The following is a 24,420-nucleotide window of genomic DNA, read 5'->3' as shown; positions in this document are numbered from 1 at the left end:
AGAACATGGATTATCAGTTTAAAATACATGCACTGATATTTATTCCTTAAATTCATAAGTTTTGATTTATCAAATTTTAAAAAGGGAAAAGCTTTAAATTTTGTTTCATTTCAGTAAAGTGCAAATCATGTTCTGGTCTTCAGAAAGCAGGTTCAGAAGACGAATGCGCCATTATGTATCGTTAATGCCTCTGAAACTGGGATGCTTCATATGTAAATTCTGGATAATTTGAAATCGACTGACTATCTCAGAATTTTCCCTCGATTGCTTTTCCATCCCTTTTACGAACAAAATTGTTGTATTTGTTGGAATATTGCAGACAAGCAACTTTATTACGACACAATAGCTGTTGCAACTTAAAAACAGCACTTGAACGTTTATTTTTCCATCCAAATGAGCCTTCTCCTGAGGATCTAGGACCTTTGGTTCAATACGATCACCCGTAATAAAGAAAAAGAAACGAAAATCAAATCGAATCGTTTCCGTGATCATCCGTCTCGAGAACAATACAACATCTTGTATTTTCTTAGACAGAAGTTTGAAACATTTGCAATAGAATTCTTTGATGCAATAAAATTCAAAGTGCAATATTCATCATAATTACTCACCCTTTTGAGTATGTTTTTCCCTTGCTTGTATTTTCTCAGGGAAGTTGCTATTAATGGGTAACATTAAGTTCAACGCGTTTCAAGCATTTAACATCACCATTAAAACTCATATCTTTGGATACACATATTTTTATTAAAACTTTTCTTTAGAGTTTCTATTGCTAGTAGCTCAATTCGCTCCTTCTAAGGAGTGACAAGTGAAAGCAGTAAGATTACTCACGGTTTGTTATCACGAACTGTCTGACTAAATATAAAAAACAGAAAATAAAATAATACAGTCTATAGTAGCACAGATTAGAAAAGGTACGGGTGAGCGCAATCAATTAATTTTACAACAAAACTTGTAATTAAACACTGTTGTGCATCTTGGACCCTGTCCATCTTGGACCCAAGGTGGAGCCAGGATATCTGGCTCCACCTCCACGGAAAATTCTCCATAGAAGTATACTCTGGACAATTCAATCCTAGCACAATTTACACAGGACATTTAACATCTCCACGCGTATAATTGAATTGGTAAAGAGAAAGTGAGACATATAAAGAAATTTCGTATAGACATTCTGGAAAATTCATCCAGTGCAAAACTTCCCCTGAAAAGTTCATCCCCTGGAAAATCAACCAAAAACTTTAGTGTACTTCAAAACATTAAGTAAGGAACTGAAAAGATTTCTATAGGTTGATGGTATCATGTTAATAATAAGCATATTTATTGAAGGATTCTCTGGAAAGGTTGATTGAAGGATTTTCTGGAGGTTGATGGTATCATGTTAATAATAAGCATATTTATTGAAGGATTCTCTGGAAAGGTTGATTGAAGGATTTTCTGGAGGTTGATGGTATCATGTTAATAATAAGCATATTTATTGAAGGATTCTCTGGAAAGGTTGATTGAAGGATTTTCTGGAGGTTGATGGTATCATGTTAATAATAAGCATATTTATTGAAGGATTCTCTGGAAAGGTTGATTGAAGGATTTTCTGGAGGTTGATGGTATCATGTTAATAATAAGCATATTTATTGAAGGATTCTCTGGAAAGGTTGATTGAAGGATTTTCTGGAGGTTGATGGTATCATGTTAATAATAAGCATATTTATTGAAGGATTCTCTGGAAAGGTTGATTGAAGGATTTTCTGGAGGTTGATGGTATCATGTTAATAATAAGCATATTTATTGAAGGATTCTCTGGAAAGGTTGATTGAAGGATTTTTTGGAGGTTGATGGTATCATGTTAATAATAAGCATATCAAACAGTTCGTGGTAACGAACTGTAGTAAGGAGCGACCCGGCTCAATAGTAAACGAAACTCTAAAAAATGGAATTTCGATGCTAAAAGATATATCAAAAGAATTGGATTTTTATGCTGATTTTAAATATATAAGTTTCATCAAATTTAGTCTTTGTCATCAAAAGTTACGAGCCTGAGAAAATTTGCAGTATTTTAGAAAATAGAGGGTAACACCCCCTAAAAGTCATAGGATCTTAACGAATCGCACCATCAGATTCAGCGTATCAGAGAACCCTATAGAAAAAATTTCAAGGTCCACATTTCAAATTTCAATCTACAAAAATGTGGAATTTCGTATTTTTTGCCAGAAGACAAATCACGGGTGCGTGTTTATTTGTTTTTTTTTTCCCCAGGGGTCATCGTATCGACCAAGTGGTCCTAGAGTACTGCAAGAGGGCTCATTCTAACGGAAATGAGAAGTTCTAGTGCCCTTTTTAAGTGACCAAAAAAATTGGAGGGCACCTAGGCCCCCTCCCACGCTCATTTTTTTACCAAAGTCAACGGATCAAAATTTTGAGATAGCCATTTTGTTCCACATAGTCTAAAATCATAATAACTATGTCTTTGGGGATGACTTATCCCCCACAGTCTCTGGGGGAGGGGCTGCAAGTTACAAACTTTGCCCAATGTTTACATACAGTAATGGTTATTGGGAAGTGTACCGACGATATCAGGGGGATTTTTTTGGTTTGGGTGTGGGGTTCGGGGGAGGGGGCTATATGGGAGGATCTTTCCTTGGAGGAATATTTCATGGGGGAAGAGAAATTCAATGAAAAGGGCGCAGGACTTTCTAACATTATTATAAAAAAAAAACAATGAAAATATAAACATGAAAAAAAATTTTCAATTGAAAGTAACGAGAAGCATTAAAACTGAAAACGAACAGAGATTATTACGCATATAAGGGGTTCTAAATTACTTTAGCATAAAGAGCGAGGTATTTAGGAGGAGATAAATACTTCACTCTTTATGCTAAAAATTTTTTAAGTAATTTCAACTATTTATTCTACGGCCTTTCTGATTCAGGGGTCATTCTTAAAGAATTGGGACAAAACAAGATTTAGTGTGAAGAGCGAGGTATTAACGAAGGGACCAACCCCCTCATATTTATAATAAAAATATAAGAATATAAAAGTTTGTTACGTAAGTTAATTTTTAAGTTGCGTATTTTTTTTTTTACTAATAAAAACGTTCGTTAAAAAGTAAAATATCTAGTTGCCTTTTTAAGTAACCGAAAAATTGGAAGACAACTAGGCCTCCTTCCCCACCCCTTATTTCTCAGAATCGTCTGATCAAAACTAAGAGAAAGCCATTTAGCAAAAAAAGAATTAATATGCAAATTTCTATTTAATAATTTATGTACGGAGAGCCAAAATCAGACACATATTAATTCAAAAACTTTCAGAAATTAAATAAAAAAAACAAGTTTTTTGAAATGAAAAGTAAGGAGGGACATTAAAACTTAAAACGAACAGAAATTACTCTGTATATGAAAGGGGTTTTTCCTCCTCGACGCCCCGCTCCTTGCGCTAAAGTTTGATTCTTTCTCGCAACTCTACTTTTTAAAACAATAAAAAATTTTAGCGTAAGGAGCGGGGCGTCGAGGAGGAAAAACCCCTTTCATATACGGAGTAATTTCTGTTCGTTTTAAGTTTTAATGTCGCTCCTTACTTTTCATTTCAAAAAACTTGTTTTTTTATTTAATTTATTGAAGGATTCTCTGGAAACTCAGTGGTTACGAATTTAAATATAATCACTTCTATGGATTGGTGTTCAAAATATTTTTTTTTCAAAAATGTGTAAGGCTATAGATACATTTTACTAGAAGAGAGCAAATTTGGAAGTTTAAAAAAAAGAGCTTTCTTTTTTCCGAGCATTACAACACAAGAGGCAGAACCTATTAGGTGATTAGATAAAAAAAAAACAAGTTTTTTAAATTGACTGTAAATAGCGTCATTAAAACTTAAAACATACAGAAATTACTCTATATATGAAAGCAGCTGTTCCCTCCTCAACGCCCCGCTCTTTTCGCTAAAGTTTCACTCTTTCTCTCAATTTAAACAGTAAAAAACTTTAGCGTAAAGAGGGGGGCGTCGAGGAGGGAAGAGCCACTTTCATATACGGAGTAATTTATGTCCGTTTTAAGTTTTAAGGCTGCTCCTTTGTTTCACTTAAAAAACTTGTTCACTTAAAAAGAGATGAACCCCTCATATGCGTAAAAATTTTTGGTCGTTTTAAGTTTTAATGCTGTTCCTTACTTTCAATTGAAAAATGTTTTCATATTTATTTTTTCTTTGTTTTTTGTTTTAAATAATGCTAGAAAATCCTGCACCCCCTTCATGGAAATTTTCTTCTCCCGTGACACATTCCTCCATGGAAAGATCCTTCCACGTAACCCCCTCTTCTAAACCCCTCCTCAACAAAGAAAAAAAAACCCTGAAAACGTTTGTATACTTCCCAATAACCATTACAATGTGTAAACACTGGTCAAACTTTGTAACTTGTAGCCCCTCCCCTTGAGACTGTGAGGGAGTAAGCCATTCCTAGAAGACATAGTTATTAGGTTTTCTGCTGAACAAAATGGCTATCTCAAAATTTTGATCCGTTGACTTTGGAAACAAATGAGCGTGGGAGGGGGCCTAGGTGCCCTCCAATTTTTTGGTCACTAATAAAAGGCACTATTTAAATTTCCCTTAGAATGAGACCTCTCACGACATTATAGGATCACTGGGTCGATACGATCAAATACGATTGATACGATCGTATCGATCGTATTTGTATTTATTTTTTGATCGTATTTGATACGACCAAAAAATATAAAATAAACACGCACCCGTGATCTGTCTTTTGATAAAAAATACAAAATTCCCCATTTTTGTAGATAGGAGCTTGAAACCTCTGTAGTAGGAGTCTATGATACGCTGAATGCGATGGTGTGATTTTCCTTAAGATTCTATGACTTAAATTGGTATTTCCTCCTAATTTCCAAAATACGGAGAATTTTGTCAGGCTCATAACTTGTGATGGGTAAAACTAAATTTGATGAAACTTAAACATTTAAAATCAGCATACAAATCGAATTCTTTTGATATATCTATTATTATATTATCAAAATTCCATTTTCTGGAGTTTTGTTTACTATTGAGCCGGGTTGCTCCTTACTACAGTTTGTTACCACGAACTGTTTGATACTCTCAAACAGAAAGAGAAAAAAATATATTATTTACTATTTTATGAGGGTCAGAGGAAATATGATTTGCCCCCTTTTCCCCAACAACAATTTTAAGTTTTGGTGTAGTCTGATATTATTTAATTTATATAGAGTTTGTATGCTCAAGATATCCAATTTTTCTCCAATTCCTCAAAAATTCTTCAATTTTTATCCACTTATATAAAGTCCAATTTTTCAAATATCATTCCACATTAAAGTCTACACGGTCTTTCTTAAGTGTTAAATATAAAATTTGGTTACACAAAAAAAAATAATAGTCGACTAACATTTTACTTGCTTTATGCAAAATGGGAATGTTCCTAAAATTTAATAAACAGATGCTTAATGTCTAAGGAACCGTTAAAATAGTTTCCGTCATAAAAAGGATTTAGGAGGTAACACAGTTTGTTTACTTGTTCAGTTGATGAAGCAAACAAACTTTACAAGGAACTTCATAGAAAATTGAGTAAAATTTACCTTCTCGGAGCTCATAACGAATCGGTTGATTGATTCCAAGGTCTCCATCTCTCGCTACAAAAACAGCTATTACATGTCCCTGAAACACATCAACTTTTAATACAATTTTTGGTCATAGGAGAAAGTAAGGTTTTTGACTTAACGGTTAAGGGAAATTTTTCTCTTTTATTTAGTAAGTTGAAAGTTCTAGTTGTAGATTGTTTGCAAATCTAATAGCTATGCAAAATGCAAATGTATAAATAATTTTTATCTACAACTTCTCAAAGATATCTATCAAGATATATCCCTTGGGTTCTTTATGTGACAAGCTTGCACTTTTTCGTAGGAAAGTTTAAGAGACATAGGAAGTAAAAATTATAGTTCTTACTAATTTCATCCTAGTTTAACGAAAACTCACGGTGACATCTTTAGTTTCATCCCCTTATATGACAAAAATCGTACAATGAGTTTTTTGCGGACATTTAAAAAACCTAAAAACAATAAAAATTAATTTAGAAAACAAAATTTTACTGATGGAAGTAAAGAACGAAGTTGAAACTTTGAACGAGCAAAAGTTATTGATTCGCAGGTTATACAACCTGCTAGCTAGCTTTAAAACTAGCTGAAACAGCCAGACTTATGACAATTTTCTGTACATGTAGAATTCTGAAGGAATAGCTCTTTACTGAAAACCGAGCTTGCTTGTGCTTTTTGGAAGCTGAATTGTACGCTAATGTTTGCCTGCATTATCACCGGTGAAATATTATTGAGAGTATTATAGACTATCTTTTTTTTGCATACTACAGTAATTTTCTATTCTTAAAAGAACAGTTTTTTTTGGCGTTGATTTTGAGTTTTTATTGAAGCGTTAATTTTCAGAATTCTACAAAGTTAGGAAATATCACGAATCAGCTTTATTCACCTAATTATTCTGGTTATATATATATATATATATACATATATATATATATATATATATATATATATATATATATATATATATATATATATATATATATATATATATATATATATATATATATAAAATTACAACCACTGTTCAATAGAAAAAGACGCTTTTCAAAATATTTTGTGTTTTCAGCGAAGCGTAAAAAGATACTCTAGCCTTTAGGGGACTTTTCAGGAGGTGGAAACACCGCTCTTTTTATCATAAATTTTGTTCGTCTTAAGTTTGACTAAATTGCCAAGTGTTTTTTTTTTTTTTTTTCGTGTCAAAAAAGAAGAAAAAATAAATGAAGATTGAACAAGCATAATTAAGAAAAAGATAAAACCCGACAACGGGAGATTTTCAGCCAGTGAGTAAAACGAAAAGATAAGGGAAAGATTTCCATTAAGCCATCCTCAGTTCAAAAGAGAAAACTATTCTTTTGAAGTAACCTCAACATAAGGAATGGAAAGACTGAAGAAAACAAGACAAAACTGAAAGATTAGTATTTCTCCACCAATTTCGCTCTAATTATTGAATCATGGTATTTTAATGATATAACTTACGACTTGAGTGTCCTCTGGAAATGAAATTATAGAAGGAAACCTACTCCATTGTGGGGGCTGATCTGGGCGGTCTTCAACAATTAAAGGAACATAAGTAGAAGCATTGAACAAACCATCCTGTAAAAGAAGAAAAAGATATGTTTATAGAATGTAAGAACATTAAGTTCGACTACCTCGTCAAAACATGTGTCGGTTCAATAGAAATAGCTCTCTCGCAATAAAGAAAAGCTAATTAAAAAGTTTAACGATTTACTGATCTGAACCAATTGCTTTTTCATAGGATTACATTTTAAAAAAAAGACAAATGACTAGCTATTTTTGCAGTTTTCCCATATTAGGGAATTAGGGAACCATATTTGGGAAGAGCGTGGTTAACTTCCTTTCTATTTTTTTTCTGCTGCTCCTGTCTCCAAAAAAGGCTTTGTGTGTGAGCAGTTCAAGTCACGGCACATATGAATTTTATGAATAATCAGAAAAACCGGTTACAGCCTCTTTTGGTTTTACAATGGCATAGCAACAGTTAGCCATTCCTTCACTTAAGAAATCATATTTCCTGCATTAACTGTAACCTAGTAAAGAGTAAGTCACGGCAAATAGTAGGCAAAGTTTCAAAACACGTTGAACAAAACTGTCTAATCAAAAACAATTGCATTTATTTTTGACTTATGAATAGTATTTTCTTTCCACGGAAACGACTGATTGGTCTCGTTTTTCCCAGGGGTAATCTTACCGTACCAGTCGTCTTGGAGCATTGGGATAAAGCTCATTTGAAAGGATATCACCATATCTAATGCACTTTTCATATAGCAAAGGAAATTATATTCAGGCAAATTGGCGATTTTTTGGCCATTTTGCGTCAGAAAATATGAATTTTCACCTTAAGAGGGGCAAAATACCATATAATGGGAATTTTAAGATGGTCAATCAATTTTTAATTGTCTAAAATAAAGTTTAACAATAGATCAATGGTCCCATATCTTGGAACTGAGGAAAAAGGAGTTTTACACTGTAGCCTGTTACTATAAATTGGAAATCAGCATGGCTTTTAAGCCATGCTATGGCCAACCATGGCTAAGCAAAGTCTAAGTTTGAAAACGCATGACTCTGGGTGTTACCGTTGGATTTTGATAAGTAAGACGGTGATTAAGCGTGAGTGAAAAACACTATTTTTGCTACAGATTTTTAGCACTGTACAGTTTGATAGGTTATTTTTTTTAAGGATTAGCAGAATACCACATGATCTCAGAGAGATTTTTAATGACCTGATTAACTGCTCCTTCTTCTTATAAATGTGTCTTCATAATTTCTTTGTAAATAGCTACGCTACCAATGACACTTAATGGTGCAATCTCTAAAGTGGAAAGGCTGGAAAGCATAATGAGGGGATTATTGTAATCATCATGATTAAAGATTTTTAACCAGATGTTTCCTATACCCCCTGTTGAATACTTCCTCTACCACCTCCCTAAATAAGATAGACTAAAAAACACGTCTTGGCCAACAGACTACCCAGAGAATAAAATGGCGATTATTTATTTTCATTATTAACAAAAAAAATTGAATTCCTATTTACAAATTCCTAAAGACTGCGATAATGACAAACTTCTCAGACTTTTATTTACATATCTTTTGCAAAAGTCTAAGCAATGTTTGGTGTAAAACCTACATTCAATGCCATTGAAAAAATCATGTTTTTCTCTTTAGTCTCATCACCCAAGTTTCACAAATATCTTTTAGTGAAGTTTATTTTGCATATCTAAAAAAAGCGAAAGATGATTTATATATAAAAGTTGGTTTAATAAGGGGTTGAATTTAGAGAGAATGCAGTTGAGGTTTTTCAAGCGTATGTTAGGCCTTGATAATAAGTTTAATGGGTTAGTACTAAGAGGGGATATAGGAATAAAGTGTATGAGACAGAGTAGGTTAATTAGTATGGTTAAATATTGGGAAAGGGTATCATCTATAGAAGATAATAGGCTAGTTAAACAAGCATTTTTAATGATGCTTCAAGATAGGAGGAAGGATTCGTGGCCAAATCAGGTGAAGAATATATTAGACCGCGCAGGGCTTGGTAATTGCGGGAATGAGGGAAAGGGGATAGGAGATGTGGTAGGTACTGTATATAGGTTAGTTACTACTAGGCTAGAATCTCAGGAAGTTCAGGTTTGGCAAGCTGAGAAGGCCACCTCGCCGTCCCTTGGGATATATGCGGAGGTCAAGGAGAACTGGGGCGAAGAAATTTACCTAAAAATGGGATTGGCTCCGGATGATTTGAAATGGGTAATGTATGTAAGGGGAAATTTTATGCCTCTTGGAGAACGTAGGAAATATTTAGGGAGAAATAGATTGAGGGATGGTCCTTACAGTTGCCCTATGTGTGGAGAGATGGATGAGTCTTTGCAACATTTTTTAGGGGATTGTAGGGAGTTCAGGGATTTGCGCTTGGAAATATTTGGTAGGGAGGTTGGGGGAGAGATTAGATTTCGGAAATTTTGAGAAGTAGGTGTTACTTAACTATAAATAATATTGGAATGTTCGTTCGGGTAGGTATGAGGTATCGTGATGTTTTCTTAAATAATTAGTTTAATGTCTTTTCAGTCTATGTTTGTTGCTGTATTTTTTTTCACTTGTTTTGTGTATGTCACCATGGCCCAACTGGACATTTCGTGTGAATAAATCTATCTCTCTATCTATACCAAGGTTTTTGTTACGGAAGTAAAAGGCGAAACTAGAACTTATACGCGAACAAAAATTATTGTTTCGCCTATTACTTAAGATATATCTACAAAACCAGCTCAAGTAAACTGACTTGTGACATATATGTAGAGTTAAAAAAAAAACTACTTGCTCGAAACTGAGGTTGCTTGAATTTCTTAGAGAATTACAATACCATTCATTGTTATCGATTTCAAGTTATTCAGTTATTGATTTCATAGTCTCTGAAAGACTGTTAAGAGACTTATAAATCTGTCTTTGTTTTATGGAGGATTTTTTCAGACTTTCTTCCTCTTCCTCCTGGTGCACAGAAAATACAAATTAAGATACATCAAGGATAGGCAGTAGTTGACTTTCTACCTTGATACCCCTCTCAAGATGAGAAGATGTATCGAATACCATATTTTAATGAGACTTTAAACAGTTAAAAATCCAATGATAGTTCCTGGTATCTTTGACAAAGGGCTAATTCTTTCAGCCAAGTCCAATATATCGAAAGAACTTAGTTTTATTGAAAACACAGTTAGGCAATGTAAAGACGTGCACAAGAGTTATTAATGGGGGTGACAACTTTGAAAAAGCGGAAAAATACATTGGATTATGAGAACGATCGGTAAAATTGAGAAATTCCCAGAGGGGGGGGGCTTTGCACTCCCATGTGTGTGCCTGAGATACAAGCAAGATCGTTAACTTCGTCAATTGCTTTCTAACAGCAGTTATTTTCTGTATCTCTTTCTTTCTCTCAGATTGACTAAAAAACAAGTTTTTTTTTCAACTGAAAGTAAGGATCAAACTTAAAACTTAAAACTGGGAGACTCCCAGAAACTCTCCAACCAAAAGATTATTATCCCAGTAGAAAATCCCCCATAGAAAATTTCCAGGTGGAAGTTCGTATCTATCAGTAGTTAGTCTCTGCACTTCTTAGTTTTTCTTAAATACTGGACCTACTTGTCTTCTATGTTTTTTTTCCTTTTATGGTTCATCAGGCAGCATTTTGTCTTTTTTTTGCTACTCTGCAATAAGTATCTCTGCTGATTTAATTTAATCATAAAAAAGCCACTTACGGACAGAACAATCTCCAATAGATATGTTGTCTGCTCCTCAAAGTCTAATGCTTTAAAAACTTCAATTTTAAAGCACTTCTCGTTACCATTACTATTTTGTCCAGGAACCATTTGAAAGTTTTGACTTTGAATCTCATTTATTAGTACTGAACATATTAATTTGGGCACATCTGCTTTATCCAAATCCGAGCCACATATCTGACGTTCTATAATTCCTTCTTCATTCTAAAACATAAAATGGAATGAAATTCAAATAATTAGGCCCTTTACATGCTTGCAAAAATCCTTTTCGCTGTCCTTATATTTTCATTTGTAACTAACCTTGCTGAAACGTGAGATGGCACAAGTAGGAGTAACCATGGACACATAAATTTATTTCAGGGTGAATAAACAATTTAAAATTGCCTAGCCTGAAACCTCAGGTATTTATCATGGATCAGATAAACAAAGAGGAGAACCTTTGAACTTATTCTTTTTCATTATTAAATTTAAAAAAAAATCAAGCTTTTTTTCAAAGCTGAAAATTAAGAGAAATCGTTCCGTATATGAGGAGGGGATGCCTCCTCATCGTTATTGCCCTTTTAATGCTAAATTTTTTACTTCTTTAAAAAGCTTCTCGTTCTTATTAAACGACCATATGTTTCAAAAGTAATTCTTAAAGAATTATAAGTCAAACTGTAATGTAAGGATCGGAGCATTGAGGAGGGGACAGTCTCTTTCATATACATAATAATTTCTGTTCGTGTTCAGTTTTGTTGTTGCTCCTTAATTTATGTGGAGAAAGCTTTTTTTAAACTTTTAATTTCCCATCATTTTTTCAAAAAATTCTTGAAAATCCCCTTCCCCCCATTTAAAGTTTCTGCTGGCTAAGCCTGCAGAAACTGTGTAACTAAGCCGGCTGAAACTTGAGATGTCATAAGTTGAAGCGGACATGGACAAAGAAAATTATTTCCGGGTGAAAACAAATCTGAAATCATCCATCCATAGACCCTAGGCCTTTATCATGGTTCAGATAAATAAAAAGTGGACCCTTAGAACTTATTTTTTTTACCAGGGAAGCTTAGGATTGATTCTTTGAACTTGGATAAAATGTCTAAGCAGGTTCGTATGTCAATATAAATAATATAGAGAAGATATAATTTTTCATCAATTCCCATAATCAGGTTTTGTTCCTCATTTTATAAAATCAATCTTTGCCACATGAAATTATACACCGACACGAAAATTCAAACGAAATAGAAACTACAATAATATAACGGATTAAAACTGTTCAATCCCTTTGCAAAATTTCTACCGCAGATAGTTCCCCCGGACAATTCTCCCTCTATAATTCCCTACAAAATATTTCCCCCTCATAGACTATTACCCTGTGGACAGTTATAAATCTCCCTAACATATAGGATTAAGTAGCCCAAGGAAAAAGTATGAAAAATGAAAATAATAAAGAAAAGAACGGATTTTGGAGATTTTCACCTATATTACATAATAAAAATAGAATATATGGTGTAAATATCCTGGAGTATTTAGTTTTTCTAATTTTTTCTCTAAGATTCGGTTTACATTAGGCTAACTTACATTATACAGGCGCACCAAATGTAAATTAGCCTAACTTAAAAAAATCTAATGTGTCGTTTAATTTTGTCAAAACTTTAACCTGTTTACTTATTTTTAATCCGTCTTACCCATTTTTAAGACTTTTATGCTATGTCCTTAATTGACACTTTTTGAATTCCTTCCACTTTTATTTAGTAAAAGTCTAAGGCCAACTAATTAAAATGCCTTACCAAATTATTGCTCCTTTTTATAATTATAATTTTTTCCTTAGGCTTTTGAGAAAAGTCGAATCCTAATTAAATAAACGAAAATACCAAAAATTTTCTACTTTTTACGATTCCTTATTTTCTTTTAGACTTTTGAGAAAAACCTGTAGCTGATTAATTAGATAACGTTACAAAATATTGCTGCTTTTTATTGTTCCAGTTTCTCCTTTAGACTTTTGAGACAAGTCGGAGCCTAATTAATTAGATTAGGTTACCACAACTTCTTTCTCTTTTTATCTTTTCCGTTTTAGTTTAAGCTTTTGAAAAAATGTCTTAGCCCAAATGATCAAATCTCATTACGTAACTCTTCTGCTTGTTATAATTCCTATTTTTCGTTAAGACTTTTGAGAAAAATCTAAACATAATTAATCAATGTCAATCTCTTTTCAATTTCTATTATTAGGTGGGGGACTCTTTTCTTCGTATCGTCCTTTTCCCATCCTTTAACCAGTCATTTCAGTAGTCAATAAACTGATCTAAGAAACAATTTTGAAAGTCAAAAATTTATTTTTCAATGAAAACTGTAATGCAATAGCACTTTAATCAGTCTTCAAAGTAGCTTATACTTTTTTACTGTTAGAAATTACGGATGATATTCTTCATTTTGTAATTTAGTTTCAAAAAACGAGTTTACTGAATCACAGCATAGAATTATTAATGGCTTGCTCTTGTACTTATCATAATTAATAGGCTGTTCAATAATCTTTAAGGCGAATCTGTTTGTTACATTTATTTTATACTATAACATCAGTCGGTAAATGAGCCGACTTACTTGTTTCTTAGTCATCTGCTTATGGACCTATACCATCTTATTCTCCTCCCCCTAAGAGTCAAATGTACAATCGTTTTTTATAGTAAAATAAATACAAGAATCGAGAGTATGTGAAAAGCAAGAAGTTTTTCGAAATTCACAGGTGGTCTGTTCTCATTTACAATAGAAGTACGAAAATTGAAAATATGTGAAAAGCAAGACGTTTTTCAAATTTCACCAATTGTCTTTACTCATTGGAGGGGAAGGGTGGTGGTAAATACCTGATATATCCAGAGTGAGAGTTGAGGAGTATTGATGGTAGCGAGAATAAAAGGAAAAATAATCGGAAAACTATATGAGATGCATGAGATATCTGGGGGGAAGACTTAGGGGAGTTTCAGATTATATATACAGATTTAAATAATTTTCACTCAATTTACTGTCTTAAAATTTTGAAACTCTGGTATTTTTGCTCTATATGGCCAAAATGGTTGTTCTTTTGAAGAAAATGGTCCTTTGTTGTGGCATGATTTCTTTCTTGAGTTAAAAAGCCCAGAAGACTATTTATTTCTAATGAGCCCCTAGCGATTATATAAGATATTTAATTTACTAATATCACCTCCGTAGCAGAGTCCGCTCCGTTGCAAGTCCACTTTTTAAGTAACAAAAAACCTCACGTCATTGGATGTTGACACAATTTTGCATTTTTCACCCGTAAAACAGCAGTTTCGGCCCGAGAAGGGCCAACAGTTTATCAAGTAAAAATTCTCTGAACCTCTGAAAGGGTTTCTATATAGCCTTCCAGCCTCAGAACCAATACTGGCCTGCATTATATCATTCATCCCTGAGCAAAAATTCACCCTAAGAAATCAACCATTATTCTAGTGCCTTTATCTAATAGAACCAAATGTCATAGAGTGTCAGACATACACATTATTTATTAGGGTACTGGTCAATGAATTCTCTGACGGGAAGGGAGGGGGTGTCTCTAGACCTAAAAATGTGTTTTAGATCCCCATGTCTTCAAAACATCTAAGAGAAGTGATTCACACGCATTAAATAAATATTAACCCTTTCATGCCTGTGGTCACCATACGGATACCGCTCGCCTCCTATTTTTTTTTCTCTCGACTCGACAAAGTCACAACCGTGATTTCTTTTCCACTAGATAGCGCTTGCTTGACTCTGTCGCGTTTGAATTTATTGTCCCTCAAGGCTTTACCCGAGCGGTCGAGCGAGCGTCCAAGTTTAGACAAAACATAAAATGTCGAAAAAGAGGAAAGGTGCAGATTTCGACCTCGATGACCTGGACGTTTCTGGTAAGTTCAGAGCCTGATTATGATCTTATTTTGTAGCTAAGAATGCGTTCTTTCGAATGAGATATCACTAGTCTAATTCTGAGCTGTAGTTTAGCCGCAAACAAGGTTGCTAACGATCGGCTACCAAATAGTCACGTCAGGCATTCAGTGCCAAACCATACCTAGGCAGATTTGTACAACAAACGAGGCAGCAAGTCCTTTTTATGATCGGGAATAGGCACATTTTCTTTCTGTTCCTCCTTTTTACTGAAACAAGGGTAAAAAAGCTATTTTGTGGGATGCCTCAGGCAAGTGTTGAGGCCAATGGCCTATTTTATTGCAATATACTATTATTATTGTTATTATTAAGTGATGCACTTCCCTTGAATTTCTTTTCAGCTGATCCAAGCACGAGCTCTGACTCCATGAGAGGTCATGGTCCCAAGCCCTTGGAAGAGAGACCGATCAAGGAAAGAAGTAGAAGAGTTACCAAGAAAATGACTGCAGAATAAGCAGCAAGGCTTTTATTCATACCTGATTGTGATTCAGATCTCGATATCTCTTCCGACGACGACGACCCAAACTGGGCACCAGACAATCTAGATCAAGAATTTCAGCCTTTACGTTCTCTCAACTGTTATGGCAATGAAGACGGAAGAGATGAAGAGGATATCAACCACACAGACGACATCCCTTTAGCAATGCTTGACATCCCTTTAGCAATGCTTGGCAGGTTCGAGTTAGACAATGGCGATGACACGGATCAATTCAATTTGCCTCTCCTGGGCTTGAATGATACAACAGTGTCAAACAGTTCTTCAAGCACATCATCAGCACCAGTGTCAGTTTCTTCTGCAATACAGTCAGCAACAGTTACTGCACCTGCTGAACCCTTTGTCCTTACAAGAGCTAAAAAAAATGCTCCTTCCCAAGCAGTGGCCGGTCTAGTAACTCCAACTGATGCTCCTCAGGTCACGGCAAAACCAGTAGCAAAAAAGAAGGTAACGAAGGAGGCAAAGCAATACAAGTGGACAAAAACGGAGCCCGAACCTCGAAATATTACATGAAAGGGTTCTATGCCACACTATGACGAGGTACAAACGCCCCTTGATCTCTTCCGAATGCTTATCACAGAAGACATTCTTTCAAACATTGTGGACCAAACGAATCTGAATGCCATGAGAAAGAAGAATCTTGCTCTGAAACTTTCCCTTGAAGAGCTGCGGAGATTTCTTGGAGTTCAAATGCTTATGAGCATTCTCAAACTTCCGGCTATTAGAATGTACTGGGAGAATGGAATACGATATTCCCCGGTGGCTGATACTATGAGCAGAGATAGGTTCATCAGCTTGAGGTCTTTTTTCCACATTTGCGATGACACCTTAATGATACCGAAAGGGGAGGTTGGTCATGATAAACTGTTCAAGATCAGAAGACTATACGACGCATTCAGGGAGAATCTGAAAAAAATAGACCCTGAAGAGATCCAAAGTATTGACGAACAGATGATCCCATTCAAAGGAACAATTGGATTTCGACAGTACTTGAAGGACAAGCCCCACTCGTGGGGTGTAAAGGTTTTCACGAGAGCCGGCATCAGCGGAATAGTGTATGACATAGAGATATATACAGGAAAAGGAGCTGTTGAAATTTCTGAACTTGGCCAAGGTACTGATGTTGTCCTTCGGCTTGTAGAAAATCTGCCAAGGTTCATGAACTTTAAGTTGTTCTTTGATAACTTCTATATTGGCATCGATCTCATTCACAAGCTCCAGGTTGAATATGGCATCGAGTCATGTGGTACGATACGCAGCAACAGAATAAGGGGCGCTGTTCTAGATACCGACGCCAACATGAAGAAGAAAGGACGAGGGTCAGTGGACTTGCGGTTTGAAAGACATTCAGAAGTATCGGTAGTAAAATGGTATGACAACAAACCAGTCCATTTGGCTTCTTCATACTGTGCAGTCACCCCAACTGATAAGTGTCAGAGATGGGATGGCACAACGCGGAAATACGTCGAAGTTGATCGCCCCCGAATCGTCCGTGACTACAACAAATCAATGGGGGGCGTAGATCTTGCTGACATGTTCCTGGAGCTTTACAGGACTGACATTCGCTCTAAGAAATGGTATATGAGGATTGTGTACTACTTCTTTGACATGGCTGTGAACAACACCTGGCTGATACACCGCCGACAGTGTAAGCAGATCAATGTTCAGCACATGTCTCTGCTGTACTTCAAAATGGACATTGCTCGTGGGTTGGTTCTTACTGGCGTATCTCAAAGTCCTCGAGTTGGAAGACCATCCTTATCAGTGACCAAGCGCAATACGACTACCTCGCGAGACGGGATGCCTTCGGAATCAGTGAGGTTTGACCAGACCTCGCATTTTCCGGATACGACTGAAAAGGGAAGGTGTCGCTATGAGAAGTGCGTTAGGGGTGGAACCAGTCGAATCATGTGTTCGAAGTGCAAAGTTCGACTGTGTTTGAACTCAGATCGCAACTGTTTCACAAATTTTCACCTAAAATAGTATCTGTATATACCTGACGTGACCATATGGTAACCATTCACATTTTGGATATGGAATGAAATAAAAATTTAAAAAAAATAAACCTGTTCTAGTTGAACCTCCAGGATCACTCTCTGCTATTTTCAGAATTTTTACGCAACTCCTTCTTGGTTCAGGTCTGAAAGGGTTAAAATAATTAAGGATTTAACTTCCGACTCCCATCACTAGAAGAAATATATACAAGTATAAATATAGATCACCACAAAATAGAAGTTTAGCTATAAAAATAACTTCTCAAGAGCAAGGGCAACTGTAATAGAATATAAAGTGCTTTTCACACTGACTTTAACAAACTTTATCTAAATTATAAAATTCATTTTCTGCAATTTTCTAGCAACGGTTCACTATAATTATTTGACCTAGAAATCCCTACTCAAAAATTATGATTAAAATATTGTCTTTGTGCAAAAAGGCGTCCGTTTTTGTTCGTTTTTTAAATACTTGCTTCTGGGTAATTCATCCTTGAAGGTGAAGATGTGAAGAATGGTTCATTGTCGTTTACATCCTGAAGATCTACTGTAACTGTTACTGATTCAAATTCACAGATTGCGATGACTAATGGTGTCTGGTTTATCTCGAAGTCTAACATTGGCACTGAAATAGCACATATTCCTCCCGAACAACTCCCAGCCTGCATGGAAGTCACGCTGAAACCGGGGCCTATAAGAAAATTAAACAAACATATATATATATATATATATATATATATATATATATATATATATATATATATATATATATATATATATATATATATATATATATATATATATATATATATATATATATATATATATATATATATATATATATATATATATATATATATATTTATATATAAAATACATATATATATATATATATATATATATATATATATATATATATATATATATATATATATATATATATATATATATATATATATATATATATATATATATATATATATATATATATATATATATATATATATATATATATATATATATATATATATATATATATATATATATATATATATATATATATATATAGTCGACTATAAATGACGACTGGGACACAGGGTCACATATATATATATATATATATATATATATATATATATATATATATATATATATATATATAAATGTACATATAATGGTTTATGTACAGTCGTGCGTTTGAAAAACGCAAACTATGAAACAGTATTTATAAATGAAGGACCATAAAAGTTTTATGGACTAATTCAAATTCTTGACATAGAATTTTATTGCTTATCATTATTGCTTACCTACTGAGTACCTACTGAATTACCTTCTCAGTAGGGGCCTCCCACCGGCCTTTCAGCCGGTATATATATATATATATATATTTTATATATATATATATATATATATATATATATATATATATATATATATATATATATATATATATATATATATATATATATATATATATATATATATATATATATAATATATATATATATATATATATATATATATATATATATATATATATATATATATATATATATATATATATATATATATATATATATATATATATATATATATATATATATATATATATATATATATATATATATATATATATATATATATATATATATATATATATATATAGTCGACTATAAATGACGACTGGGACACAGGGACACATATATATATATATATATATATATATATATATATATATATATATATATATATATATATATATATATATATATATATATATATATATATATATATATATATATATATATATAAATGTACATATAATGGTTTATGTACAGTCGTGCGTTTGAAAAACGCAAACTATGAAACAGTATTTATAAATGAAGGACCATAAAAGTTTTATGGACTAATTCAAATTCTTGACATAGAATTTTATTGCTTATCATTATTGCTTACCTACTGAGTACCTACTGAATTACCTTCTCAGTAGAGGCCTCCCACCGGCCTTTCAGCGCATCCCCAGGTGGAGGATAGGGGAACGTCTTACAGATATGTAGGATATCTCCATGGAGATGAGAGGTGCAGACCAAGGGGGGCCTAGCTTCTAGGAGTTTTGAAGTATAACTGGAGCACCCTTAGCTGGGGGACATAAATGCAGGCGGAAGAGGAGGAGATTCCCTTTGATGTGCACTGGGCAGGGCCCACCAGCGTGTTGACACGTCCTGCCAGTCACAATCCAATCCCCCAGCAAAGGGTAAATTGTCGGTGATGCAGGATGCCATAAGGGTGTATTATGCGTGGGATATTTAGTTGGCCCCTGCTAGGGACAGAGAGGAGGGGCTTAACGCTGTCCTTACGTCAGCCAATCAACCCCTTTTATCACTTTTATGATGATTATGAGTTATCATATGAATGTGAGAACTAGTACTACCGCGTCCAGGGAAACCGAGAATGGCCACGCATTCAGATGAGTCGTCTCCGGGGCAACTTTGACAACTCCACCCTTGTAGGCCATTGTATCACCTAAATCGACTTTATCAATTGGTACCCTCAATATTAGAACGCTTTCAAAACAAGGAAAAAAGGGGTTCCTCCTGAAGGAGGTAAACCGTTAAAATTGGGACTAGTCAGCCTATCTGAAACCCACCTCCCAGTCACCGGCAACGAAAAAATTGATGACGGTACTCCTATACTGTCAGGACGCAGTGATTGGAAACACCGGTAGGGAGCTGGCTTCCTACTTTTCAATAATGCTAGAAGATCACTAATCGCAGGAAAACCGTCTGATCTTGATTCGTCTGAAAGGTTCACCAGCGAATCGCACAATCATCCAATCATATGCACCTGACTTTAGCAGAGATTATGAAGAATAGGAAAACTTATGTCTCCAATTTCAATGTTTAGTCGACTTGGTGCCAAAAAAGACATAGCCTTTGTCATCGGGGACTTTAACACCATTGTCAGTGACGACCCATTTGACAACGAGGACTTGAATGGTAAATTTGGCTATGTCCAGCTGAACGATGCTCGGAAAGCCGGAAAACCAAGAAATCCTAACACTCCAGCTCAATGGTGATACCATAGAATGAGTGGAAGGTTTCACCTAACTTGGTAGCATAAAAATGTCCAATAACAAATCATTCGAACTTGTCAGCTCTACTTTTAAGGTCTTGATGAATAAGAATTTGTCGACACTGCTGGAGACAAGACTCTTCAACACACTAATTATCCCCATTACCATTTACGCAGGCGTATCATGGACCCTCAAAACAGATGACCAACGTCGTCTAGCCGTATTCAAAATAAAGTAACTTCGCCATATTGCGGGCATTACGTTCCTGGACAAGATCTCTAATTTATGGCTATTTGAAAGCCTCAAGATCAAACACACCATACTTTGCAAAATAAAACTGCAACAAATTAGGTGGCTAGGCCACATCCAGTGTACGGAAAACTCCCGTCTTCCGAAAATAGTCTTCCATAGCCGTGTACATGGTTCTCGTCCGAGAGGTCGGCCCCCGATAATATGGAAAGACAACTACTCTATCCTCAACTAGCCGCAACTTCTACGCCTGAATGAAGATAGATGCTCACACAGGCACCACATCATTAACATAGTGAATGAAAAGGCCCCAAAATAACCTTCGAAGACGCATGGGACTCAAGTCAAGTAAGTCAAGTCGTTTTTGTTTTGGCTAGACTCTAGCCAACGGAATTTTATTTATTCATGTCTTCCCTTAGATTTTCCCCTCGTTGAATCTGTTTCAAAGCCTTATTAAAAATTTTGGTATTGAAGCTGTTTTACTCCGTGATAATTTTAGTCACGAATTTATGTTAGATCTATAAACAATCAGCCAAAATTATGAAATTATTGTTAAATAATTTATAACATTTGATTATGATATCATATCATAGCCTTCAAATGCTACATAAAATGAAAGGGGAGCTTAAAATTACCGGGGACAGAGACGATTCAAAGGGCGGGGGAGGGGCACTTTTCCGTAGGCACTGGTTTGCAGAGGATAATGGCTTGTTTGCTACTTTTTGACATGATCAGTTAAAATTTGAACCCTAGCCCTTTAAGTTTCTTTTGTAATGAATTATCTCAACTCAATTTATCGTAAGGGTGCTGTCTCGTAGGAAACTTTTTTGATCTAGTCAAATAAAGTTTGAACCATAGCTCTGTAATATTATTTGTCATAAATTAATATGATTCAATTTACCTCTGTCTCCAGCATAATACAAGGTCAGGATAACTCCAGCTTCGTTATTTTCCTGGAATGAAACTACGGCTGCTTTGTTACCCTCTCGAAAGGTAAGATTTAAATCAGAGATGGGGTTAGTATCTGCTACCTCAAGCCAAAGGTCTGGAAATGTGCATTGACAATAACCTGCAAGATGAAAAATCCCGTTGGTATAGATCAAACTAGAAGAAGTGAATTACTGTTTTAAATACCCTTGTGTGACAAAAACTTCAATTAAAGGACACAAATTGCACATCATTTTTTTTGCTTAGTTTAAATGATATTTAAACTAAAGAGAGATAATGGCTAAAGAGAGTTTTTCGTTATGCAGCTAGAGTTGAACAGCCACACATTTGCAGAAGTTTTTAAAATTTGTACAGGCTAATATTTGAATTGATTTAAAACCTTCAAAGACGAGTCGCCCAAATGCTCAAGCACCTAAGAACCTTAAAAATGAAAGGTGGTTGAAAAAAAATCGAACTGAAAGCACTTAATTATTAAAGATAACAAGTTCCATGCTTGAAAATTCCATGTAGTTTCAAACTTCTGTCTTCATTGCTGCCGTCTGTTGTAAATACAACTCATGATCCCTAAAAAAAACTTTCTTTTTTTACTTATTCCCAAAAACCATTCCATTAGATTTTTCACAGCTTTTCTTAAACTTTTTCTGCCTCAGTATTGAGTACGCCTTAACAAAAAACTGAATCCGTCACTCTCATCAAGAAGGTTAAGATTAGATTTGGTAAAGGCTTTACCCTCAATTGTTTCTTCTATCAGTATAGACGATTTAACAGGTTCTTGAAGCTTAAAATTCCAAAAAGGCTTGTAATGCTTTTAATGTACCGCCCTAGCTTCTATTTGTTGATTATTGAGTGGAATGGCTTTTTGCTTCATTTATCTCTCCATTCCATCCCAAGTTAGGGTTTCTATTTTGGTTGAAACCATCATTCCTATGTCTTCTTTTCATTTAGTTTTATCTGTAAAACCCTATGAATGAATTTCTTACCTATATGCATAATGACAAGCGCATGCCATTGTACCAAATTTGGTAAATCAATTATGGCTACCACACATTCACCAACCTTCTTACTTTTCACTATCATTTTGTGTATCATGTGCTGGTTGTCCATTTTGCGAGTCTTTATTTGACCTAACAGCAGAAATATAATTGCAGCTTGAAATAGTCTAATTTCGATAAATATCAAGTAATTGAATTTTAAAAAAAATACGACACTTTCATTACACAAAGTTGAAAATATCCGTGTATGCAATCTACATTACCAATCAAATTACAAAAAAAATTACATCAGAGATGAAAAGCAGATTTTCTATGGATGTAATACCTAATTGCGTTTATAAATTGCCTTTACTGATTACCTGGTTTTGAGTGTCCTTTTTGGTTGTTGAGAAAACGAGAGACGATAAGCACAGATTAATGTAAAACCACACTTGCGTTCACTGATGAAATCCTTTTTTGGATTTCAGAAAAGCATGAAATTTTGCTTTAGATCAACGGAATGATCCGGTCAGGCATGTGAAAACAATGGGAAATTCATGGATCCTCCCTTCTGAAACTAGAAGGGAAGACCTTTGAAATTTGTAAATGTCTTTTTTATATTTTCCATTCTAAAAAAAATTAAAGAAAGATCCTTTTTATTTAGACAATATGCCTTTTATATATTTTCATTGAACTAAAATAGAAAAAAAAAATCGTTGCCTCTCTCCTAATTTCTTGTGAATAATAGCCACTACCTGAAATATTAGATTTCTTACTATTCCCCCTTCTTATAAGTCATATGAGTTGGCATCTCTGATACTATTTTACATGTTTGATCTTAAAGTAGTGAAGCAGGGAAACCCCATGAACAGGTATTTTGCGTCTGAGTATTTATCGATTCATTGCACTCTAATATAAGAAGCCTGAGTATAATTTCGTGAATTACTGTGTATCAAAACAAAAAAACTTACTGTACTCTAGCTTCAGAAAAAGAATAATATAAGATAGAATATTCCAAAGAGTTTTCATTTTCTATTCTTCAAAGTAAGATAACATAATTATGCATTGACCATGAGATAAAAACTGACTAGAACCAAATACGCAGGGCCTTATCTGATTGCTGGCAAGAAGATAATTAATTTGAAGAAAAAAATGTGTTAGTTTATCAAGGAATTTAATAAAACCATTAATGAACCTTTCAATTTTCGGAATGTTTTATTTTGTACTTAGCTCTAAGTTGTACCGAACTTTAATTAGAATGCTACTATTCAATGTTCTTAAAATACTCAAGAGTAGAAATAAACACTGATAATTTAAATCTAGTATAATAATAAATTAATCAATAAGTTAATTTAATAGAAATAAATAAAATAGATAACAAATTTGTAAATGAGAACTTAATAAGGAAAAGACACGAATTTTTAGCTTTTCCCTCTACTTGGCTAGATAGAATGTGAACGCATCACTTGATGGGTCGTTAAGTACTCTTTTCAAATATACTAATCGCTTCTTCCACACTTTTTTTGAGAGCTAAAAGAGACTATTTTAGTGACAACTTGATCCTTATTATTTTTCAGTAAAAAAATTACTATAAAAATTCTGAAAACTACGTTAAAACAACCATAAATACTTACTAGTCTCAAGGGTAAAAGTGCATTGCTTTACTTAACTCGCACCCCCTTCTGGTGGATCCACTATTCACCTTATTTTTTAGAACAACACAGCTATTTTCTTCCTGCCGATTGATAAGCGTTTGCCTTAAAACATTAAAGAAGGAGATTAGTGTTGTTGGAAAATATAGTTTGAGTATATGGTATATATTGATATTTGAAAATATAAATGGACCATATATTGATCCAAGAATGGGAGGGGGTATAGTTAAGCTATTCACTTTAAGATAAGCTAGTGTTTAC

The 24,420-nt window shown here is 34.2% G+C and overlaps 1 protein-coding gene across 1 annotated transcript in view; it reads right to left on the bottom strand.

Moving 5' to 3' along the window:
* The window catches only part of LOC136031841 (protocadherin Fat 4-like), a 162,746-nt gene extending 139,148 nt beyond the window's left edge, over window positions 1-23,598 (bottom strand). Inside the window, exons 1-6 of the mRNA XM_065711677.1 lie at window positions 23,479-23,598; window positions 21,490-21,657; window positions 17,743-17,957; window positions 10,853-11,077; window positions 7,074-7,190; window positions 5,583-5,661 (exon numbers count right to left, since the gene is read on the bottom strand). Of these exons, the coding sequence (XP_065567749.1) occupies window positions 5,583-5,661; window positions 7,074-7,190; window positions 10,853-11,077; window positions 17,743-17,957; window positions 21,490-21,657; window positions 23,479-23,536 (862 nt within the window). The 5' untranslated portion in view covers window positions 23,537-23,598. The remainder of the gene's footprint in view (window positions 1-5,582; window positions 5,662-7,073; window positions 7,191-10,852; window positions 11,078-17,742; window positions 17,958-21,489; window positions 21,658-23,478) is intronic.
* Between the last annotated feature and the right edge of the window lie 822 nt (window positions 23,599-24,420).

The sequence above is a fragment of the Artemia franciscana genome, chromosome 10 (assembly GCF_032884065.1).
Source record: "Artemia franciscana chromosome 10, ASM3288406v1, whole genome shotgun sequence".
Classification (NCBI taxonomy): Eukaryota; Metazoa; Arthropoda; class Branchiopoda; order Anostraca; family Artemiidae; genus Artemia; species Artemia franciscana.
Note: the sequence above shows the minus strand (reverse complement) of the source record. Positions and strands in the feature narration are given on the sequence as shown.